The sequence below is a fragment of the Meleagris gallopavo genome, chromosome Z (assembly GCF_905368555.1).
Source record: "Meleagris gallopavo chromosome Z, MGAL_WU_HG_1.1, whole genome shotgun sequence".
Taxonomy (NCBI): domain Eukaryota; kingdom Metazoa; phylum Chordata; class Aves; order Galliformes; family Phasianidae; genus Meleagris; species Meleagris gallopavo.
This window is the reverse complement of record NC_139435.1, coordinates 41,538,799-41,564,281: the sequence shown is the minus strand read 5'-3', so window position 1 is coordinate 41,564,281 and position 25,483 is coordinate 41,538,799. Positions and strand designations below refer to the sequence as shown.

The 25,483-nt window shown below is 38.6% G+C and overlaps 1 protein-coding gene across 5 annotated transcripts in view; it reads left to right on the top strand.

Annotated features, from left to right (window-relative positions):
• The window catches only part of FANCC (FA complementation group C), an 89,834-nt gene that overhangs the window by 14,831 nt on the left and 49,520 nt on the right, over positions 1-25,483 (top strand). For 3 of the 5 annotated variants that reach the window (XR_014880629.1, XM_085214021.1, XM_085214020.1), the window contains exons 2-5: positions 38-122; positions 2,963-3,136; positions 5,745-5,829; positions 10,949-11,043. Coding sequence is in view for 4 of the 5 variants with exons in the window: in XM_085214021.1 (XP_085070147.1) it covers positions 2,972-3,136; positions 5,745-5,829; positions 10,949-11,043 (345 nt within the window). In the remaining variant the exon portion in view is untranslated. Of the gene's footprint in view, positions 1-37; positions 123-2,962; positions 3,137-5,744; positions 5,830-10,948; positions 11,044-25,483 lie in introns of those variants that run through there. The other 2 variants (XM_085214024.1, XM_085214023.1) reach the window with 2 other exon arrangements.

Here is a 25,483-nt window from a genome sequence, read left to right as displayed (position 1 = left end):
GAGTGCCAGATCTACATTTTTTTTGTAACTGATATAGGAATCCCATCTAACTGAAAAGAGTGGAAAGGAGACTGAAAAAGACCTTGGGAATACATCTGACAGTATCTGACAGGACAAACCAGGTATGTGTTGTCTATAATTTCTGTAGCCCTTTTAGTTTATTTTGTACTTAGGTATATATGTTTAAGTACATTTAATTAACTAGTAATTTTTTATTTCTGTTATTCATAAGTTGTGTGTCTCATGGCAGTTTTTGAGATGAAACCTGTGCATTTGATTTGGTCTGTCATGTTTCCTGTTTAATTATGTTATTTATATATTCAGTATATTTACACCACTTATTTACTGATTGCTTTCCCACAGTATTGAGTTGAAAACAAGCGTAAGTACTGTTAACAAAATCATTCTCTTTGGGACCAGACACCGTAAACAATTGAGAAAATCATTAAATAAAAATCATGCTATTATAACTAGAATGAACACTTGTGATAAATTGTTTATGCCAGACAAAAAGAAATTTGCAAAAAAAAAATGTTGTGATGCTGCAAAATGGGCTGAGATTTCAGACTTCTGGGAAGAGGCTGTTCTTACCCAGTCACAGCTGCCCCGCTTTGCATCCTGGTATAGTACTTGCATGTGTCTGGTATAGGAGATAGGCTTGTTTGATTTTCTTACCTTGGTCCTCTGTTAGTACCTACTCATCTCTTGTGGATGGCCCCAGAATGCTAGAGTGTGTGTGGTATTATTTTTTCCTTAGAATACTTTAAGCAGTCATTTTGTTAGAAAACCTTTTCAGTTATTCAAGAGGATTTATCTAATATGGGATCACCAAACAGGTTCACTAGTTTACTCAAACCTGCAAGTCCAGCTTCTGGCTGTAAATTGTTCTTAAAGTTTTCATTATACCCTTGTGATTTTAGAAAGTTTGCTAGTTGCAACTGGATATTTGACTTCATGTAACAAGAGCTACTGTGAAAGTATCTAGGCTATTTTTAATGCTTACTAAATAGTAAGGTTTGAGAGAATTCTGAAGAGATGTTTTGGCCCTGTGCAAACTGAGAATGTAATAATGAAATAGCATGAGTTCTGCTGACATTGCCTTGAATGTGCTTAGGTCAAATATACATTGAACTATTGTTACGGTTTTATGATTTTTGTTATTGGTATTCCACATCATGACATCATGTAGTGCGCTGGGAAGTGAAGAGTTAATACTTCAGTTCTGTGAACTGTCAGTATTCCTGGGTACCTGATCCTCAGAAAAGAAGAACTACATCTCTGAGAAGACTTTCAATGTTCCATTTCCATTTTCCATTTAGAGGGAAAGATAAAACTGCTCATGAGACTGTCCTTTCTCTTACTGCTCAACTTAGCAGTCTGTGCTCCCTAGCCATCTTGCCTTAGCATTAAAGTAAGGCCGTTGGTGTTGGAAACTCTCTCTCATTTTTTATTAGCTTCAATCCCAATTAACTTGTATTTCTGCTATTATAATGAGAAAATTAACTTTCCTCCTCAGATCATTGTCGCTTTCTTTTTTCCCTTATTATTCCTTTCCCTCTTTGTTTCTCATTTCCCCCCCCGTGCTCCCCCCTCTCCTTTTTTTCAGGCCAGTGGGCCTGTGGGTCTGCTGTTCCCCTGTCACAGATGCAGATGTCATGGAGTTATCTCTGGATCTAACTACCTGTCAAGCCAACAGCTTTGCTTTCCCCCCCCGCCACAGAAAGTATTTAAAGTCAAGTAATAGCTGACATTCATTTTAGGATAAATACTTATTATTGTTAGAAACTAAATGAATTTATTAATATATTAATAGTCTTCATTTTTTTATCTGACATAGAATAGAATGATATTCAAGTTGTAATTATGAAGAGCTAGCTGTATAAAGCTGTATTTGCAGGGCTATTGCTAAGGTTTATTTTCTGGTTCATAGCTTTGTGTCTGTAAGTTAGAAAATAAATATTCACTGATTTCCATTGCTTCTGTGAGTGTCTGAATTTGTCTCCAGATAGTCAACAGTTCATTTCTGAAAGCAACCATCACATGTGTATTAAATGAAAATTGTCCTTACAGTCTTGATATTGGACCCAATGATTGAATACCTGCAAGAGTTCAATTACTCTTCTGGCATATGTGTTGTTCCTTCTTAAGTTATATAAAGGCTGGTGTAGCATGTGCTGCTCTATTTTCTCTTTTGCCGAGGAAAAATATTGTTAAATAGGGGAAAAAAAAAAAAAAAAAAAAAGGTTGTGTCTTTTACTGGGGAAATTTAGTTAGATTTTAATATTTTGGCTTGACAATAATTCCCTTTGTTCCAAGATCCAGTTTTTGCATTGAAATGCACACTGGATATAGATTACAGCTTTTATTCAAAGGTTGGATGTTTTTCACCCTTCTTTATATAACAATAAAAAAGAAAATCAGATTGAAATTACTGAATTTATTGATTTCCTTTAAAGAGAATGCTCTTTTTGCACTTTAATGAACAAACACAAAACTTAAAACAAGCAAAGCCTCACTACCACCACGCCCCAAACCACCTCGGCCCTTTTGTTTTGATTAAACCTTTTTTTAGTGTTTTCATTTGTCTTGAAATTGAAATTCTTAGTTTTTTCATCCATGAAAAGCATTCTGTATAAATATCTACTCACTTTATTATAGTATTCTTTGAGTGAAATATTGGTAAAGACAAATTCAGATATTAAAAGCTTGAGACACAGATGGTATATTCTAAGATAATTTACTGATCACTGTGCCAGTGTTGCTACTTTGACTCAACGGGTGATTATTTTACCCTACTCCTATTAGAAAGAAAATTGGCACCCTTAAGAGATACTGTGATTCCGTTCCATTTGAACACGATGGTAGCAGAAATGCTTCTTCCCATTCATGGTCTCAAGCCAGTGTTTAATTATGCCTGATTTGGAATTGTAATTTTTTTTTCTTTATTCTTATTTTTTTAAAGCATCGTGGAATGGCCCAGGGCACTACAATGCCTAAATTGAATTTCAAATTTTGGTTGGATAAAGCTATTGAGTGGGGTCAGGCCACCACTTTGGAATCCCAGAAGGATGTCTGTCTTCACTTGCCCCAGTTGCAGGAGTTTCTACGTCAGACTTACGAAACTCTCAAACAAATGGTAAGTGACTTTAAAAGGAAGAATGATCTCTTTTAAGGCAGCCTCAGGAAAAATCTGCCATGTTTGGACAAAAAAGGAATCAAAGCAGTTTCTGTTTCTGGCCTGAGATATCACTGGATCAGAGAAACAAACTGGGGAAATAGTCCCAGGTAAATAAACAGGAACGCATTTACATTCCCCTCCCAATAAGTCAGAGGAGCTTTCTCTTCTTCACAGAATTGTAGGCATTGGAAGGGGCCTCTAGACTGTCATCTAGTCCAACCCCCATGCCAAAGCAGGCTCCTAGACCAGGTTGCACAGGAAGGTGTCCACGTGGAGAAAGAGACTCCACAACCTCTTTGGGCAGTCTGTTCCAGTGTTCCGTCACCCTTAACACAAAGAAGCTCTTACACACGCTTGTGCAGAACTTCCTATGCTTCACTTTGTGGCTGTTTCCCTAACCCATCACCACACAGTTGAAAAGAGCCTGGCCTTGTACATTTGCCTCCTGCACCTTATAGGCATTGATCAGATCCCTTCTCAGGGGATCTGCTTTTCTCAAGGATAAACAGACCCAGGTCATTCTGCCTTTCCTCATAAGACAGATGCTCCAGATCCTTTTTTTTTTTTTAATCTTTGTGGCCCTTTGCTGGACTTTTTCCAGGAGATCCCTGTCTTTATTGAACTGGAGAGCCTCGAACTGGACGCAGTACTCCAGGTGAGGTCTGACCAGGGCAGAATAGAGGGGAAGGATCATCTCCCTTGACCTGCTGGCCACGCTCGTTTTAATGAATTCCAGCTGCCACTGGCCTTCTTGGCCACCAGGGCACACTGCTGCTCGTGGCTAACCTGTTGTCCACCAGGATCCGCAGGTCCTTCTCTGCACAGAGCTCCTCTCCAGCAAGTCATGCCCCAACCTGTACTGGTGCATGCATTTATTTCTCCCTAAGAGCAAGACTCTACACTTGCTTTTGTTGCTGCCCAACTGTCCAGCCTACCCAGGTCTCATTGACTGGCAGCACAGACTTCTAGTGTATCAGCCATTCCTCTCAGCTTTGTATCATCAGCAAACTTGCTGAGAGCGGACACTATCCCCTCATCAAGGTCATTGATGAAGATGCTGAACAAGACTGAACCCAGAACCCACCCCGAGGAACACTGCTAAATATAGGCCTTCAGCTGGACTCCGTGCCACCCATCACAACTCTCTGAACTCAGCCAGTCAGCCAGTTCTTGATTGGTTGTCATCTTACAGTGTTTCCCAGCTAATGCTCTAGCCTCTTTAATTAAAAAAAAAAAGCAAAAAAACAAAAAAACAACAAAAAAAACCCCTCTTTAAAATAAACAAGATTTTTTTTTTTCCTGGTCGAAAGGTGATAAATGGGATTATTTAGGGGCATTCACATGCAAAATTGTAACTGATACTTAAAAATCTCAGAGAGTCTTCTTACATGTTAGCCCCAGTACTGTGGCATGTGCAGTGAACTCTGGCAGTACGATCAGACCATTGGCACATGCTGTCTTGTTTCATAATTTAATTATTGTTAGCAGTTACTAGAGCGCTTTCTTGTTTGTTTTTTAAATAAATTTAGTTATTTTTTATGTTTAGTTTTGTGTATGTTTTTCTGAGCATGATTTTCAGTATATGTAGTCATTTTAAATAGCTATAGAAATATTGTATTAAAGTATAAGGCTGACTTTTTCTTCTTTAAAGAATGCAAAGTTTAGTTTTTTTTATTATTATTTCTGATCTGAATTCAATTTTTAAATACAAGATTCTTTTAGTACTATTTCTTCCTATGAATTCGTCTTTTCCTTAGGAGAAAAAGAAGTCTGTTTTAATGTTGCTACTTCTAGTAATTTGAGGCTTGGCCTGAAATGGACCTTGTGAGTATGGCCCCAGAAAGTCTAGGGCTAACCCCAAATGTGAGACAAATGTAAGGAATTTATTGCCGCAACAGGAGATGTTTATCGCTCCTGTTACTTAAACACAATCTCAGCACAGGCCCATTTTTAAAAGCCTTCATTTATTAGATGGTGGAGCTACAAAAATGGAAAAATAAGGTTGATTACACAGGATTGTACATAAATACAATGCATGCCACTTTAGTTAAGCGGCTTTCTCTTTGGTTAAAAGGTAAATGGCAGTTTGTTCCTGCCTAGACACAAGCTGATTTAAAGAAGGCAGGCAGAAGTAACAGAAAGATGTGTAGTGTTTTGGGTTTTTTTTGCCGTAGTGAACATTAATTTCTTCAGAAACTCAGTGAGACAGTATATTAGTGAGTTCCAACAAAAATAGATTTTAATTGTGCTTTTATTTATCACAAAGTTTTGGTTATCCCTACTGTTTTATGATTATGGCATGTGATGTAATTAATAAATTTTCTAAATGTCTAATTAATTAGACATTAGTTGAGGAAATTACTTAAGCTTTAACTTATTTGAATTATGATATAGCTGATTTCACAAAGCTCTGCTTTTATTACCTACTTGCAAGCATTTTCCTTCCAAAACATTTCACAGCAAAATCATTGGGAACATAATTCACAGTTATCTGTGTCATTAACAATTCTCCTAATTTACTGATGTATAGTGTGTTTATTATGTTTTTGTTTTTATGTCTTAACAGAATTCAATTGTAGCAATTCAGCAGTTCCCTTTAATTGGCCAGTTACTAGGAAGGCTTTGTTGGAATCCTTTTGTTATAGGATATGGTAAGAATCTGTAATGATATTTCTGTAACATAAATTTTGTTCCTTAGAAAACAGAAAAAATATAGCATGGCATATATACTTTGAGTTTGCCATTTAAATAGAGCTTTTTTTTTTTTTTACTTAAGTAAAATTTTGAACCAAAAATGTTAGATAAGTTACTTAAAATATGTAATAGAGATATCTTAAATTAACTTTTGAAGATAATTAATTTCATGGATTATTTAGAGTTTTAATTTGGGAACAGTCAGTTTTAAATCCAGTGAGGTATGTATATGCATCATTATTTCTGTTGTGTTTCCAATTTTCTTGTATTTGTATTCTTGCTGGTTTCCCAGGTTGCATACAATCTAATGTTTCAGATTGCTTTCAGCTAAGGTTTCTTCTAGTTATGTATCAGAATATTATATTAGATAGGTTAATAGAGAAAAAATACTTTTTCTGATACCTGTATTTTTAATTAATGAGAAACGGTACTATATCATTGTTGGTTTTCATAGATTTGATTCTCTTTGTGTTTTCCCCACCTTTTAAACTTGCAAAAATACACAGATTAAAAATCAAAAAAGTAAGATGATGACATAGAAAGAAAAGGTATGAAAAATCAAAAGCCTTTTACTGTTAATATATGTGTTCAGGTGAGATAAAAGGAAGGGAGAGAAATGGTGAACAAGAAAACTGGTAGAAGGGAGCAAGCTCTACCTGTGCTACCACATACATAGTTGTATTCTTAACATGAACTGAGATTTTGATAAATGGTTTATGCTCTACTATTGATCAGATGAGTTATGCTGAACTTGTCAGCCCTTGGAAATGATCTTTTGTTGATCCTCTGCTACAGCTACAACTGCCAAAAAAACAGTAGCATATTTTCTCTCCTGATTCATGCTTCCTTTTTGAGAAATATGGGAAAGGAAAATTTTTTTGTAATCTCTTGAAAGAGTTTATTAGGTAAACTAGAGTGCTGAGCTTAAAATGATCATATCTCTTCTGGTTTGGATTTATCTTCTTCCAGTCAACTTCAAGCACAGGCAGAATGTGCAAAGCACATGATAGACATGCGTTATGTTAGCACTTTCCATCTGAAAGTAAGATTTGGGAAGGAACATTTAAATCTATGGGTTATAGATTGGGTAAGTCACTATTGCAGAAGAATAAATGTATACTTTTGTGTCACTTTTTGTGAAGGGCTGCCTTTTACTTAATGGACCAGTTTTTTTTCTTTTTTTTTTCTTTTTTGATGAAGAAGTTTCTATTTTAATTGTAGCTGCAGTTTTTGAGAATGATGATAACTGTTGATGCTTACAGTTAAAGGCATGCTTTTCTTATCAGTTTTTGTTGGGAATGTGCAAGTCTCTAGCCTGCCACTGTCTCTGAGCTGACAATATATTACGGTACAGAAAGAAGCATAATCTAGATTTTTTTTCATCGAAGTTGAAAGGCATCTGTTTCTGCTTTCTGCATTTTTACAACAGCCCCAGGTATACATACCTACTTTCCTCTACTTCAGGATCCCTCGGCATTTTTTGAAGCAGAAAATGCATTTTATTTCTAAGTTGATTGTTATCTCTGAAGATTGCAAGAGATTGGAATTTTACTTCAAGCTGTTGGGCTTATGAGTTGTTTGTTATTTTTCTTTGGGAGTCAAGGTGGCAAGCTGTCCAATTTAGAAGACTTTACTTGCTCTAAGTAGAATCCTTTACTTCAATGTTTAGAGGTGAGAGGCAGAGATTTCTTGTCGTCAGTAGACTTGAAGCAGCCTGCTTATCCATTTTCATCGCTATACAGTTTTAGAGCCACCTGAGATCTCTCTGGGCTGCTGGCACATAAAACTTCAGCTAATTTTCATTTTGTTTGGCACTAGTTCTGAAGATATTCTTTAAGATAATGCTGGCTGTAGCAGATGCTGACTTTCAAGAGGGTTTCAAGTAATTTCCAATTTGAATGAATAGTTCATTCAAACATGTCTAAGACCAGGCTACCTTGCAGCAGAAGGAAATAATTTTGTTCAATTCAGTCTTTTATACTAATAAGCAGAAGAGAAAAAACTTGTACTTCATTTTGTCCAAGCCAGAATACCAGTCACGTTAGATAGGTATGTCTGTTGGTGCGGCATGCTGACATGGTTGACTGTGCAGCAGGAAGTGTGGTCTTCAAGGGAAATTAACCTCCTCATAAATAGTCTTGAGCAGGAGGTGACCAAGTTAGTCATATTTAGAACGCTAATGTGGGGGAAGCATGACCAAAGAAAAATTGATGTCTACTTATGGTCCTGAACCACAAGAGGTACATGAGGAGATCAGTCTGAGAATGGAATTCCAGTGTTTTTTTTTCTGTGGGTTAAGGGATTATGTCCTCAGTTGGCTCCTCATGGTTTAAGTTTTGAGTTCAAAAGTCTTGAAACCCAAACTAATACTAAAAATGCTGGGGAATTTCTTGGCAGCTCTCTATGTCAGCATGTATGTGTGCCCATGCATGTATTCATTTCCACAGAAATTTCAATTTTAGCTGATTGCTATATACTTTAATCAACATTTTCTTTTATATATATATATATATAATATAGATAAAAATACATATGTGCATTTTTTCAGTAACATTTTACAACAAGCCTTAAGAAGAATATTTCTAGTTCTAAGCCAAAAAATAATTTTGTCTGGGAAAATTGTTAAACTGTTAAGTCCCTTTTTTCTGGGAACTGTTGGTAGGTTATGATGCTAACATAAGTTGGTTTCAAATCATGGAATCATAGAATGGTTTGGGTTGGAAGGGACCTTTAAGATCCCTAGTTCCAACTCTGCTCCTGTAGGCGGGGACACCTTTCACTAGACCAGGTTGCTCAAAGCCCCATCCAGCCTGGCTTTGAACACCTCCAGGGAGGAGGCATCTACAACCTTGCTAGGCAATTTGTTCCAGTGCCTACCTACTCTTACAGTAAAGAACTTCCTCCTAATATCTAGCCTAAATCTGCTCTCTTTCAGTTTAAAGCCATTTCCCCTCATCCTGTTGCTACCTGCCCGTAGAAAAAGTCCCTCCCAGCTTTCCTCTAGGCCCCTTTCAGGTACTAGCAGGCCACAGTAAAGTCCCTCTGAAGCCTTCTGTCCTCCAAGGCTGAAGGCCAGCTCTGTCTGCCTGTCCCTGTAGGGGAGGTGCTCCACCTCTCTTATAATCTTCGTGGCTGTCCTCTGGAACTGCTCCAACTGCTTGATGCCCTTTGTGTGTTGGGGGCTTCAGTACTGAACTGGACTCAGTACTCCAGGTGGGGTCTCATGAGAGCAAAATAGAGGGGTGAAATCACCTTCCTTGACCTGCTGGCCACGCTTCTCTTGATGCAGCTCGGGTATGGTTGGCCTTCTGGGCTGCAAGTGCACATTGCCAGCTGATGCTGAATCTTTCATCAACTCCCAAATCTCTCTTCAAGTACAGGCTGAAGTTTGAATCTGTATATCCATGTAATCTTATTATGCTGAGAAAGTGCACTTTGTTCATCTCAGCTTTACGTTCATCAGTCTGACTTTCATCATAGTGATTAGCACTTCTGAGAGGTAGTGTTTTTAATTTTATAGTATGTAGCAAAAGATCTTCTGTCCAGAAGTCTAATTCAGGAGTTACGTTTCCCCTCTTCCTTTTTTTCCCCTTTCGATCAATGCAAAACTACAACTTAATATAAAATGACCATATACTATACCATAGATGTACAGTATAATAAGGCTAGAAAAGAGATACTTGAACTTTTACATGCCCTATTCAGAATTCATGACTTTGTTTCAGTTTTTTTTTCTCGGCTTTACTACTTACTTTTAATAAGAAGTGTCTGTAATGTTCAAAATGGTAGCAAGTGTCTATCACTTAGTTGTTTAAACAAAGAAAATGGTGTATTTTGATTTTTCCTCCCAAATCATTGCATGTCAGAGTTGTTCTCTTGAAATTTTTTTTTTTTTTGAAGGCGATTAAGCTGCCTGTTAGTGTCTGAATGCTGGTTGGATACAGTTACAGACAAAGTACATTGATATTTTAAATTTCTTGTGAGGAGTTCATAGGTTGTCTGTTCTTACTCTGATCTTACACAACCTAGAAAACCATTAGCCTTGTAAAAACTTGTGTTTAAAAAAAAAAATCCTAAAAGGTGCGATGTCAGAACACCTCAAACTCTAGCCAGTTAAATGTATATGAGAAATACTCTGTATTACATCCTGGGTAGCATATGCACGGAAAGCAAATCATTTATTGAACATGATAATGTTCAAATTGTCTCCTAATGTAATTTCTGCAAGTCATGTGGAATTACTTGCTTATTGACTTAAGTGCTGTTATTATTATTATATTACATCATCTACAATGCTAGATCTTGTTTTCATGAATTACACCCATGCATGTTTACTCTAGGGTAATATTCAGTGTGGAGTGTATGTATTTCATGAAGAACATTAAAAAAAAATATAAAAAACCCTATTGGAACTAAGGTGGTAGGAAAATATCACAAGTTAAATGCTCTCCAGCTGCTCACTCCAAATACTCAACTCCTCTAGAATAGTGTCTGTGCAAATAGTGACAGTACTTATGCATGTAGTAGGTTTTTAGAGAAGGCAATATGTTTCCAGAAGTAAGTTAGAGTTAAGTAAAATCTGATCTAATGCTGAACAGAAAGAAACAATAGAATTTTTATCCATCAGCATTTGGGTGTTAAACTGCAGAAATGTCCTTTTTGTGAAGCATGGATAATCTTAATATATTCTTAGAGAAAACTCTGTGTTCTCTGTTGTTGTTATGAATGATCTTACACTTTGTAAACTTAAAAATGATCACTTCTGAAAAATGTAGTTGTGCAGACTTTTGACACAAGGTAGTAACTATTTTACTATTGTTGATTATTGTTTATCATTAATGATATTATTTAGGTACTTGATTGAATGATTTCTTGATGATAACTTAAGGTATTTTTTATGTAAATGCTGTTGAAGGAAACGGTTATACAAGAACTACAGATGAATAATATTGTGTTGTGGAAATCTAGCAAAATAGAAGCATTGTGAGTTGTGACTGATACTTAGGACTTTGTTTTTGTGGATAGGTAGGAATTGTGTGTAATTCTGTCTATTTTGCTTTTTTTTTTTTTCATTAGGTGAAAGCCAGAAGATTCTGATGTGGTGCTTATATTGTCTGTACAGCAGTGAACCACAAAACCCAGTGGAATTGAAGGCCAACAGCTGGATACGAGTAAGTGAATGAGTCCTTCCAAGGGCTACTTTGAATTAAATTTATTATTTAAAGGTGTGATGTGTACAGTATTGACACACATTGGCCATGTGTGATTCAAAATAACATCCATTTAGGTATTACAGAGAGAAAAATTTGTCACAGTATTTGTTATAAACAGCAGCGTATGCATACAATGTGTTGAAGGAGAGCTATGCCAAGGTGATGTTCTACTGAGTGCTTTCACTTGTGGGGAGGTTAGAAAGATGTCTGTGTATTTTAACCTATATCAGTTGTCTGATCTGATTGATGTAACTGAAATGGTGATTTTGATGGTATGAAAAGGAGTGTCAAGTGTAAAAGAACAGAGAGTTGGAGATAGATCTGAGAGGAACTGCTGCTATTGGCAGCACTACCACTTCAGGCTGTCCTGGATTGGGGCTAATATAAATATTTGATACAAGACACTGTGCTCCTTAGTTTTTCTACTCACTCTTGTGTGTTTGAATCAATCTAAAATACTCACAGTGGGTTAAAGGAGTAGGGAAGAGGACATGGAGCTCAAAACACCAACATTTCCAAACTGTTTCTGTTGTTCAGCACATCCTTAATTGGTTAAAGAATGTGTACCATGATGCAACTTGAAATTGTTAGTTTTCCGCATTATTTATCGTAAAGATTATCATATAAGTTTGTCAAGATGCTTTTGTTAGGACAGCCATAACTTGAGGTTTTCACTGGCTGTTTTCTGTATGACTAGTGACTATCCTGTGCGGTGCCTTGGTCTGACCACAACCTTATTCATAATACAGTGTAAGCTTTTCATGGCAGTGATACTGTCTTGTGAAGAAGATGCCAAATGCTCATGGCTCCAAATCTTAAAATGTATCATAGAATGTCTTGAGTTGGAAGCTGCCCACATCATCAAGTCCACCTTCTGGCTCAGCACAGGACCACCGATAAATGAAGGCATTGTCCAAATTCTTCCTGGTCTCTGGTTGCTCAGGGCTCTGCCCACTTTGCTGGTGAACCTGCTCCATGCCCACCACCTTCTGGTGAAGAACCTGCTCCTTAAGGTTCCATCTGCTGCTCCCCTGACACAGCTCCATGCCGTTCCCTTGGGCCCTGTTACTGTCACAGAGAGCAGAGCTCAGCGCTGCCCCTCCACTCCCTGTGATGAGCTGCAGCCATCATTAGGCCTCCCCTGAGTCTGCCCAGCTCTAGGCTGAACAGAGCTCAGCCGTTCCTCACACACCTTGCCCTCATACTCTTCACCATCTTCACAGTCCTTCTTTGGGAGCTCTCTAACAGTTTTATATTCCTCTTCTGTTGTGGCACCCAGTGTTGCAGCCAGTGCTGGAGGTGAGTCTGAACAGTGCAGAGCAGAGTAAGACAACTCCTCCTTCACCTACTGGCAGTACCGGGTCTGGTGCACCCCAAGGTCTGGTTGGCCCTTTTGGCTGTCACAGATTGCTGACTCAGATTCAGCTTGCCATCAACAGAGCTTTGAAAACCATTTTCATAGGGCTGCCTTTGAGACATCATCTTCCAGTCTGTACATATATCCAAATGTTGATCTGTCCCAGACACATATCACAGAATCACAGAAAGGCCAGGGTTGGAAGGGACCTCAAGGATCAAGAATCTCCAACCTCCCTGCCACATCAGGGCTACCAAACTCCACATTTAATACTAGACCAGGCTGCCCAGAGCCCCATCCAATCTGGCCTTGAACACCTCTATGGGCTGAGCACCACAACCTCTCTGTGCAGCCCGTTCCAGCACCTCACCACTCTCTCTGTAAGGAACTTCCCCCTGACATCCAACCTAAATATTCCCTCCCTCAACTTAAAATCATTTCTCCTTGTCCTGCTGTTATCTACCCTTTCAAAGAGTCGATTCCTCTCACGTTTGTAGGCTCCCTTTAGGTATTGAAAGGCTGCGGTGATTACCCTGCAGCCTTCTTTTCTCCAGGCTGAACAAGCCCAGCTCCCTCAGCCTCTCTTTGTAGGGAGGTGCTCCAGCCCCCTAATCATCTTTGTGGCCCTCGTTTGGACCCTCTCCAACAGCTCTCTGTCTTTCTTGTACTGGGGGCTCCAGACCTGGACACAGCGCTCCAGATGTGCCCTCACAAGAACAGAGTCAAGGGGGACAATCACCTCCCTGTCCCTTCTGCCCACCCCTCTTCTGATGGAGCCCAGGATACCATTTGCTTTCCGAGCTGCAAGAGCACATTGCTGGCTCATGTTAAGCTTCTCATCTATCAAGACCCCCCAGGTCCTTCTCCGCAGGGCTACTTTCGAGGACTGCTCCTTCCAGTCTGTATGGATGCCTGGGATTCCTCTGGCCCAAGTGCAAAACCTTGCACTTTGCCGTGTTGAACCTCATCAGGTTCACCTGGGCCCACCTCTCCAGCTTGTCGAGGTCCCTCTGAATGGCACCCCTTCCTTCAACCATGTAAACTGCACCACTCAGCTTGGTGTTGTCAGCAAACTTGCTGAGGGTGCACTTGATTCCATTGTCGATGTCATTGATAAAGATGTTAAAGAGCACCGGTCCCATGACAGACCCCTGGGGGACGCCGCTCGTTACCGGCCTCCACCTGCACATAGAGCCATTGATGGCCACCCTCTGTGTGTGGCCTTTCAGCCAGTTTCTTATCCATCGAGAGGTCCACCGATCAAATTTACATCCCTCCAATTTGGAGATAAGGATGTGGTGGGGGACTGTGTCAAAGGCCTTGCTCAAGTCCAGGTAAATGACATTGGTTGCTTTCCCCTTTTCCACCATTGTCGTCACTCCATCTCAGAAGGCCACCAGTTTGGTCAAGCATGACCTTTCCCTGGTGAAGCTGTGCTGGCTGTCTCGGATCACATGCTCACTCCTCATGTGATCAAGCATGTTATCCAGGAGGATCTGTTCCATGATCTTCCTAGGCACAGAGGTGAGACTCAGTGGTCTGTAGTTCCCTGGGTCCTCCTTGCTCCCTTTCTTGTAAATGGGATCAGTGTGACCCTTCCTCCAGTCATCCGGGACCTCACCTGACAGCCACGACTTTTTGAATATGACGGAGAGTGGCTCGGCAATCACCTCAGGCAGCTCCTTCAGAACCCTGGGATGCAACCCATCCGGTCCCTTAGACTTGTACACATTCAGTCTCATGAGGCGGTCTCAGACTTGCTCTGCTCTTACAATGAGGGAAGAGGGGGGATTTACCACCCTGATCTCCACCTAGAAGTTTAAGGATGCAGAGCTCAGGGACGTGAGAAGTACTGGAATCCTGACTGCCAGTGAAGACCGAGGCAAAGAACTCATTCAGTACCTCAGTTTTTGTGGTTGGTGTTTTCCCAGTCCTTTGACTTGTCTGGATCTCTCTGCAAGGCTTTGAGTTCCTCCTTCTTGTGTTGTCCGCACATCCAGTATAGCTTCAAGTACTGTATCCAAGTAATTGATGAAAATGTGAAGAAGAGTGTGTCCTAAAATGGAGCTCTCGGAAACCCAACTAGGCAGTGGACGCTGTCCTCATTTACCCCTGTTCAGTAGAATACTTTGAGCCTAACCTGTCAGTTAATTGCTCGCCTGCTGCGTTATTTTTTTTTTCTAGCTGCGCACTTTGTCCAGAAGGATATTGTGAGAAACAGCATATAGTTGAAACAAACCTTGGAGCTGAGAAGAAAGATCTTGTGGCCAAGAGAAACACTGCCACAGGTTTGTTACTGAAGAAATCAGCTGTAATCTGGTGAAATGTTAGGGTGACAGAGCACTGGAACAGGCTGCCTAGAGAGGTGTGGGGTCGTCTCCTCTGAAGACATTCAGAACCTGCCTGGACACATTCCTGTGTGACCCGATCTAGGTGTTCCTGCTCTGGGAGGGGGATTGGACTAGATGATCTTTCGAGGTCCTTTCCAATCCCTGATATTCTGTGATTCTGTGAAATCAATTTATCAGAAAGTTATTTAGTTTCCCCATCTACCTTTCTTTTAGCAGAGGTTTTTGGAGCTGTGCAGTATGAATGATTCTAACACAGGCTTCTGTCTAATGGGCTAGAACAGTTTTATTTCAGTTAGCCCTTGCAGTGATATTGCATCAACAAAGGGTGTTTCTGAAGTAGTTTTCGACTTTATTAATTTGATTAAATCTTCTTCTGTTCTTGAAATTCATAAAATGTTTAGAGATAGTTTACTGCTTTGAAATCTCTTTAGTTTATCATACTATCCCTGCTTTTTTGTATTGCTTTGGAAGGCCATACAATTTTGTGAGAGTGTTGCAGTCCCCCTCTTTTCAAATTTTCTAAACAGAAAATGTTGATATCTCTCCCTTTGGTGTCATTTATTTATTTACTTATTAATATTTTATCTCCAAGGAAAACCAAAGAAGTGGAAGGTCTGTCAGCATTGCCATGGATTTTAAATGGTGTTTTTTTGGGCCTGGCCAAATTTTGCTTTTGGGAAACATATAGTTCTTTTGGGTATCTGCTGTGTGAAGTCACATCTTAATTCATGACCACAAAAGTAATAGGTGTCTTTTGTGACAGTAATTTTTAATGGTGCTGGAATTATAAAATTATTTGTTTTTTTTTTAATGACAATATTTAATGAAACTTGTATGGTTTATCTTTGGTAAAATTTTTGTATGTATTTATCTTTTATCAATGTTATTATGGGTAGTCTTCAAATAGTGGATAGTAAATTAATGTAAATGCCAAATTACTATAAAAGTTTTGATCCAGAAAGCTTTCATTTTGTTACATTAGAGAGCTTCAAGTTCTTCAGTAGAACTGTGTAACATGAATGTTTTTTTGAAAATGCTAAAATTGATTTTAAAAATAACAACACTCTGAATCTCAGACTCTCATATTATTCGTTCATCGGTGTTCTTGAAATGTTTCTGCTGTAAGATCAAGGTCTTGAATTATGGTTTGCAGTCCTTGTCTCTTCCTGATGTCACTGAGTTTAACTTCAGTTAAACAGTTTTAATGGAAAGGTGGTATGCCACTTATTTCCAAATATATGCAGTGGGGAGCAGAAACTACTTTATTCTTTTCTTTGGACACTCTTAGCAATTGGTGAACAGTGATAAGCATCTGAATACCTCTATGAGAAAGGAGATGTCACTTTTTCAGAAAAAGGATTTCCATTTTGCCAAATGCAGACTTTGCAGCAGAATTGCAACACTCGCTTGCTTGCTGGAGTTTCCCTGATTTTTAGTGCAATAGGATATTTGTCAGAACTTCAATATAATCTTAAATTATTTTTGCATAGCAAGCATGTAAATAGTTTGATATTCAATGTTATGTAGAGCTGCTTATAAAGCAACACTCAAATGCTTCTGGTAAAAAGGGCTTTGTATGAGTCATTTATTTATTGCGGTGATGGTTTCTGTTATTTCAGATATATCAGGATATATCATATTGAAGCATTTGAGTGGAAATGTTGTTTTCCAGAAGAATGGCAGGTCTTCAACATGCCAAACTTTTGACGTACCCTCATATTCTATTTGATTAATTTAAATTTGGTAGAGTTCTGTCTATTGTATCTTTGAATTCTACTGAACTATTGTGCAATATGTTGCCACTTCTCAAATAAGCCAGAACAAGAAATTTACTGCCAATTAAGCACAGGATGTTTGAGAGTTTTAGTGATGTTCTCCTGATGACCTGTTATTTTTTTTTTTATGATCATCTTGACTTCTTGATTAAAGTACAGTTTTAATTTAGTTTGTTCAGCTAATGAAGTGCTGACCTTTCACCTCTAGTTCTGAATAGGCGCCAGAATTTTCAGCAAAATGGTCTTTGAGGGCCTATTCTTTCTCTATAGCAATATTTTTGTTCTTTTATAAGAGCATTCATTTAATGAATGTTGCTCTTATATCTAAGACTGAGATTAATTAATCTATCACTGAAAGGATGATTTCTCAGCAATGACTGAAAATGGAAATGTCTGTGATGTACTTCTTGGAACAGATGCACCTGTACTGAAGTGTGTAGTTATCTCTCACTAAAACTTTAACTGTCTAGGGAATTGTTACAAATTTGTCATTCTGAATAATTTCATTTAGTGACATTTCTGTTAGGAAGCAATATTCAGAAGTAGAAGGAACACAGCTTTATTATAAAAATCGGAGTTCTGCAAAGTAAAACTTAAAATTTTAGAACATAAGTGGACTTGTGTTTTTTTTTGTTTTGTTTTGTTTTTTTTGTTGTTGAGGATGAGTTGAATTCTTTTGAATTATTGGAAGTTTGCAGGATTACTTTCTTACTTCTAAGGAAGTGCCATATGAATTGAAGTATTACAAGAAAAAAAGGAGAGAATAGGCACAGATGGAGCTACTGTGAAGTTATGGAGACCAGATGTGAAAAAAATGTAAAGGTCTTGTTAAGGAAAGATTGGAGACTGGAAGTGTTTGTGTGTTTGCTTTCATGTATTTTGTCTTCTATTTGGGATGAATTGCCTCTGAAACAAACAATTTCATTAAACAATACGTTTCTGTATTCTAGCATAATGTGGACAGTAGGGCATCACCATAAAATACAGAGGAACTGAGAGGGACTAGATTGTCCATGGTATCTCGGTATCTTTATAAAAGTATCAAAATAGCTGTTATGGGAAATAACAGGGAAGATCAAAAAGGGAGGTAGACTCTGTAATTCTTACTATATTATCTTCCTTTCTGCTTTGTGCAGATGTATAGCTCGTGTGGTTGCTAAAATGCAGCATGCATGTTTATTTGGGACTGGATACAATCATGCATTGTACAGGATAATGAAGTGTTGTTACAGTCTGTATTGTATATTCTTACATACCAGTAGATGGCATTCCTCATATTACATATATGTATATGTTTATTTCATATTATTATATATGCATTTTTCCATTTCATAACGTTTTGGTACATATTCTTCTAAAGGAATATTAACATTTTTGTTTTATAGTATCTCTCTAGATTAGAAGCCAACTTCACTATTGCCTTAACTATCTATTGATACCTGCTATTGATAGTGGTGAGAATCGTGTTAAGATTTCTTGAGATTGTTAGCAACATTTCAGGATATTCACTAGAAAGAAAATGAATTTAGTAATCTTCCTAATTTCCTGTACACATAATGTATGCAGTGGACTATCTTTTGCCTTTTTTTGTCCATAATTCTTCATGTTTATTGTGTTTGGTATCTAGAGAACTTGTGTGTGAGGATCTGTTGTGTTTAAACTGCACAAACTATAATATATTCTTTGTTCTGAATTTGTTACAATGAAATATTCGCCATGCAGATAGAACTTGAAAGAACAAAATGAAAATAAACAACCATTCCTTTCCTCATGGAAATTACAGACAGTGCGCTGAGCTGTGCATGTTTTTTGTAACTATTTCCTTGTTTTGCTCTTGCTAAACCTTACTATCTCTGATTTTATGGTGACTTATGTATGGACTTCCACTGTATTCTTAAGGACAAAGCTTTTGTAAAACCAGACTTTTTTTTTTTTTTTTTTTTTTTTTTAGTGTGTCTATCATTACGTTACTAGGTTTGCTGCTCCTATCTTCAGTTCATTAAGTCACCTTTTTCGCAACAGTGTCAAAGGTCTGTTTGCTGTAGGCATCCTCTCAATGATAGCTACAACACAGCATCCATTATTTTGTTTCTAATACCTTGTTAAGAGTTAGTCTTTTGCAGTGAGTTGCAGTACCAAAACTAATAAAATGAGGAAAAAAAAATTCCACCAAATACCAGCATATGGTACTCTATTTATTTAGAGATTGCCAATATATACATTCACGCAAGTGTGCGTGCTTACACAAACATACGTTCTCACTCACTGTTTTTGTACAGTAGGGTAATTTAGATTTCGTTGGGGATTAAACTAACGATAATAGTATTGCAACCTTTCCTTGATTCCATCTCTGTAATTTGCTGAGAAAGTTACTATTATATATCTGGAGCACAAGTCTTATGAGGAGTGGCTGAGGGAGCTGGGATTGTTTAGTCTGCAGAAGAGGAGGCTCAGGGGAGACCTCATTGCACTCTACAACTTCCAGAAGGGAGGCTGTGAAGAGGAGGGGTTTGGCCTCTTCTCCCAGGCAACGAATAGGACCTGAGGAAATGGCCACAAGTTGTACCAGAGGAGATTTAGGTTAGACATAAGGAAGAACTTTTTCTCTCAGAGAGTGGTCAGGCACTGGAATGGCCTGCCCAGGAAGGTGATGGAGTTGCCATTCCTGGCAGTGTTCAAGAGGTGTCTGGATGAGGAGCTACGAGTGCCTGTGGTAGCAATGGTAATGGGAGGACGGTTGGACTAGATGATCTTGTAGGTTGTTTCCAACCTTACGATTCTATGATTCTATGATTTTGTGCTAGTTTTGCCTTCAATTTGTCAAATTTGTGGCGAGGATGACAAGTAAAGACAAGTCCTTCATCTAAGGGAAGGCCAAGTTAGACGGGGCTGCTCAGACCAAATAGTGGCTATTAAAAAAAAAAAAAAGAAAGAGAGACATTACACAATGAACATAAGCAGGCATTCTCTGGAGCTGGTAATGAGAAGTAAGAACAGCTGTGCAGTTTGCTTTTATTCAAACTGTTCTGTCTTACAAAGGTTTCCCATTCTGAGTTAAAAGTAAGAATAGTTTTTAAATCAATATGGCTTATAAAAATGGAAACAAACAAAAACAATCTACCAAATATCCTGATTCTAGTGGTTGCCTGTTCTGGTGGCCCTTCTGGACATACAGTAGACTCTTGATGATTAGAGACTGATGTTTGTTTTTATGATACTGTGTAGTATGGGGATTTTTAGATTATTCTTTGTCCTGGTTTTGGCTTCAATACACTTAATTTTGTTCACAGTAGTTGGTATGATGCTATATTTTGGATTTAGGATGAGAATAGTGTTAACACACTTAAGCTTTAGTTGTTGTTAAGCACTGCTGCGCAGACCCAAGAACTTTTCATCTCCTCACACTGCCCTGCCAGCAAGGAGCTGGCTGTGGACAAGGAGCTGGGAGGAGGCAGAACCAGGGCAGCTGACCCAAATGGTCTAATGAGGTGTCATATACTGTATGGTAAGATACAGTTTCTTTTCCCTATCCACTAGGGATGAGCAAGCAGCTGTGGTGGTGCTGAGCTGACCGCTAGGTTGAACTCAAGAGTCCTTTTTTGCACATATGGCTCAAAGGATCTGACCTAAGTATAGGTCAAATAGTTAGAACAAATTTGTAGTTTAAGTCTTGAATTTGCGTAATAGTTGTTGGTACTAATGTTGATTAATTTGCCTTCAAAATATGTTTATTTGCTCTCAAAGTTGTTTTATGTAATGGCTATCTTGCAGTTTATCACCTCTGAGATCTGGCTTATGCCTGCTTTTCCTTTTGTCAGTTTGTACAGTGTAACATTTGCTTACTTTATACTGTCCGTGAACATGTTGTGTGGTGTTTATATTAATTATAGTTGTCCTTGTACTTGAGGGACCACCTATCTCTTGGAATCTAGTAACTATTACACTTTCCATCCTTTTTACTTGGAGATTCATTCTGTGTAGGAGACAGTGAAGGACACTTTCCTTATCTCCTTCCCTTTACCTTTGAGGGTGCTGTATAGTATTCATCATTGTTTGATAGGCAGAGAGTAGATCTTGGGAAGTGCAGCAAGCTGTAACTCTTTGGCATTGCTAGAATTTATGAATTCTTTAGGATTGTTCTGTTCAGGAATGAATTCCAAAATCATCAGAGGTGACAATTGTCAGAGATACGTACTCACATCCTCCTACACACCTTGCCACCGAAAACCTTCCTGCCTCAGGATAGATCCCTGGGTGATATTCTTAAATTGTTATTCAACCTTCAACAAAACCAAAAACATCTTTAGAGAACTTAGCAATAGGTATATGCTGGTTTGAACATCCAACAATGTTCAGAATTCTCAAGAGATTTGTAACTAGCCTGAAGAACAAAGGAAGCTGAAAACTAACTCTTCCTCAGTCAAAACCAGGACATTCTTATAATTCATGTTTGATCAGAGCATTGAAGCTTTTCAAACTTTATGTGGTTTTAGAAATGTCATTGTTATGCAATACAATTCTCAATGTGCTCATTATTGTTTGAGTTTTTAATCCAATTCTAAATCTCACATAGGCTCATATTCTATGAACAGGATGAGAAGCATGGATTTATTTGACATGTTAAAGTTGATGAGCCGTTAAGAGGCATCCAAGAAACCTGAATGTTTGGTTTGTTAATCAAGGAATAACGAGGAAACATATCTCTAAATAGGAAGAGCTGCCCTAAGTATATTTTCCAGATGTAAGGGCAAAAATGAAACGTATTTCTCAATTCTGTATCTGAAGTTCTCTTTAATAGTTATTTTTAGTGAAACAGAGAAAACCCATTTTCAAGTTCAGCCCTCTCCAAGGGGCAAACTGCTTCTGTTTTCTTGTCGGTCATTTGAGTTGCATACTGCAACTCAAGTCAGTTTGTCTCATCAGAGCATACAACGTGTTTGAAAATAAAGAAACCGGAAAACCCAGCAACAGCATAGGATTAGAAGCACGGAGCCAATTTTGAAAGAGTCAGAACTTCTGAATTAAACAAAACAAGCAAAAAATGTCTTTACATAGAGGTAACATACCTATAAAGTATTGTGTATTGACAGGCAGTGCTAAGAGGAAGGGTATCGTGTGGATGGGCTGTGTAGAGTTTTTTGAACAGAGCCTTTGTACTCAGTCAAGGTGCCTGAACCTTTATTCTAAGTTTAATGTTGTGCAGAGCTGTTTAATAATTCTTCCCTTCTTTTTCTCAAAATTGTAATTGCACAGAATTTAAAAAAACAATCTTCAATGCTTATTATCATCTTTCTCTCAAAAAAAGAGAAATAGTAGCACCACAGTCATGTTACAGCCTTGAGATGAAAGTGGGAGAATACTGCTGTTTCTATAATGAGTGTAACAAAAGTGAGAGTAAGAACTCCTGCTCTTTCACTGGCTGTACTTTGTGCAGTAAAATGTTTGTCTTTTTTGTTTGTGAGAATAAAACTTCTGCTGAAATGACAATAAACGAGTTATGGCCAATCAGGGGTACAGGTTTGAGGATAAATGTAACAATCAAACACTTGTCAACTCTAAGTATAACATTTACAAACCTAAATTCAGACCCTGAAGATAATTAATGTTTACTAGAAAATCCAGTAAGCATTTGAAAAAACCTTGGTGAGTGAAAACTCAGAGATTGATCAACTATTTTGATTAGTGTCAAATCTAAGACTACAAAAGACAAGGACTAGTTGAAAAGACTTGTCCATTGCATGTGTGAGATTGCGTATGAAGGCACAGATAAAGCTCCAGTAGATAAATGGAAAATGCTATACGTGTGGATGTGAGGGAGCACTGTGGGTAGGCTGTTCCACAGGGAAAGGTGAGCCAGAGTCCAAGACCAGTGGTCATCACTCCCATTCACGCCAGTTCACAGTTACGAGGCAGGTCCAGGGTCAAGCCAGCAAGTCAGGCCCCAGATCAGGCTACAGAGCGGCAAAGTGTGTCACCAACAGGCATAGCTGCAGTGTGGCTCAGGCAGGGACCAAAGCTGATGCTAAACGCAGTTCCCAAACAAAGCCAGGAGGAGCCAACTTTGTAGAACTCCTGATCACACAACACTGTATCAGTGTTGGTTTGGAGCATAGGTGGCCATTAGCTTCTCAGGTGGTCATTATTACTCAAGAGTAAGATCTTGGACTAAGGATGGATGTTTCTGTGAAAAATGTCACCAGCAAATAGCTGTTACGCATGCAAAACGAGTATCATGAAATGAATAGGAGAAGAAATGGAAAATACTTAAAATTTATGACAGTGGATAGTTCGTGTCATGAGTAGTTAGTGCAGATTGGCACCATTTTGAAAAAAGCACTAGGTTTAGAAGAAGTGAAGGGATAAGCAACAGATATCAAAGGCTTTAGTCCTTGTACAAGGAACGACTAAGAAAACGTTACTGTTGTAACGTGATGAGGGGACAGAGGCCGGAGCTTTAATGTGTATGTAATTTGTATACATTTGTTAATTAATAGTGATTTTATTTTGACTTAAGTATGGGAATGTTTTATTTCTTTTTTGTTGATACACTGAACATCATGATGAATACATATTTGTATCATAGTTTTAGGTAACAGTTATTGTTATAAACTATTAATCTTGGAGAAAAGTCTCGTTCATAGACAGATCTGTAAAATCATTAATTTTTAGAGAAGATCATAGAATCATAGAGGTTGGAGATGTTCACTGGAGACCATCCAGTCCAGTGCTGCATGATACAAATAGTGCTAATGGGATATAACCAGACATTGCAGTGTGAGAGGCAGCCCTACAAGTGGCAATAGAAAGGGCTTCTAGTGGGGAAGTGGAACAGAGCATTATATATGATTTTTTTTTCTGCCTGAAGTTCACATTACGTTTTACAGATGGCCAATTTGTTGTTTTTGTCTTTGAAATACAAAAAAAGAGTGCATTCTTTATGACTGAGACTTACCTAATGCTGGGGTATTGTGATCTACTACTAACTATTGCTCTCCTTCCTTCATTTAGTAGTCTTTCATTGGTGAAATTAATGTTCCTGCAAGTATGGTGTAGTCACCAAGCCACTGATACTTGAAAAGTCATGACGATCAGATGAAGTCCCTTGTGACAGGAAGAACAGCACTGTTACATTCACTTCTAAGAATGGAACTACCAACTTGTCAGCCTCACCTCTCTGCTTAGGAAAATGACAGAGCAGATTCTTCTGGAAGCTATGCTAAGACAATGGAAGAATGGGACGTGCTATGGGAAAATCAGCATGGCATCACCAAGAGCAGGTCCTGCCTGACCAATTTCGTCATTTTTTATGATGGCTTAACTATGTCGGTGGACAAGGGAGGAGCCACTGATATCTGTCTGAACTTCAGTAAGGCCTAAGACATTGTCCTCCATAACATCCTTCTCATCAAATTAGAAAGAAATGGGTTTGATGGGTGGCCTGTTCAATGGATGAGAAACTACAAGATCCTACCCAGAGAGTAGTGGTCCATTTTTCAATGTCCAGGGGTTGGTACTGGGACCAGTGATCTTTAATATCTTCATCAGTGACATCAACAGTGGGGATTGAGTGCACACTCAGCAAGTTTATGGGTGACACCAAGCTGTGATGTGCAGTTCACACGCCCATTCAGAGAGACCTAGACAGGCTTGAGCAGTGGGCCTAGGTAAACCTAATGACATTCAATAAATCGAAGTGCAAGGTCTAGCACCTGGATTGTGACAAACTCTGCTATCAGTACAAGCTGGGAGAGGTAAGGATGGAAGGCAACCCTGCTGAAAAGAGCTTGGAGGTATTGGTGGATGGAAAGCTGGACATGGGCAAGCACTGTGCCCTCTCAGACCAGAAAGCCAACCATTTTCTGGGCTGCATCCAGAGAATCATGGCCAGCTAGTCGAGGAATGTGATTCTTCCCCTCTACTCAGTGCTAGTGAGATCTCATCTGGAATACTGTGTCCAGGTGTGGAGTCCTCAATATAGGAGAGACATAGACCTGTTGGAGTGTGTTGAGAGGAGGGTCACAAAAATTATCCAAGGATTAGAGTACCTCCCCTACAAGGACAGGTTGAAAGACCTAGGGCTGTTCAGTCTGGAGAAGGGAAAGCTCTGGGAAGACCTGAGATTGAACTTTCTAAAAGGGGGGGCTATAAGGAAGAAGAGGACAGACTCTTTAGAAGGATCTCCAGTGGTATGACAAGGGGAAATGGTTTCAAGTTAAAAGAAGGGAGATTGAATGTAAGAAAGAAGTTTTTTACAGCACATGTGGTTGTCCAGAGTGGTGGTAGATATCCTGTCCTTAGAGACAGTCAAGGTTGGGCTGGACCAGACTCTGAGAAGCCTATCTATCTGTTGGTGTCCCTGTTCATTGCAAGGAAGTTGGACTAGATGGCCTTTAAAGGGTCCCTTCAAACTCAAATGATACAAGAAAAATGTATATGTGAGAATTATTTTGTTTTTTGTTTTATAATTTTGAAAATGTTAAACTTAGTAATAAGCCTTAGTGGGGCTTGCATCTAGTCTTTCCATGACATTTGTATCTCAACATGCAACAGTGTTGTTCTCATCTGTGTTGTCAAATCAGAGCATTTTACTAGTGACTTTGGAACACTATTCCTACATCACTGTCTTTTGCTTGAAATTTTCCTTAAAATAAATAACATATAAAATATATATACATGCACATATATATGGTGTGTGTGTGTGTATGTATGTGTATATATATATATATATATATATATATATATATAATCATAGAATCACCAAGGTTGGAAAAGATCTCCAAGATCATCCAGTCCTATCACCAATATTTTCCTCTAAACCACATGCTGCAGTACAACATCTAAACACTTCTTGAACACCTCCAGGAACAGTGACTCCACCACCTCCCTTGGCAGCTCATTCCAGCACCTGACCACTT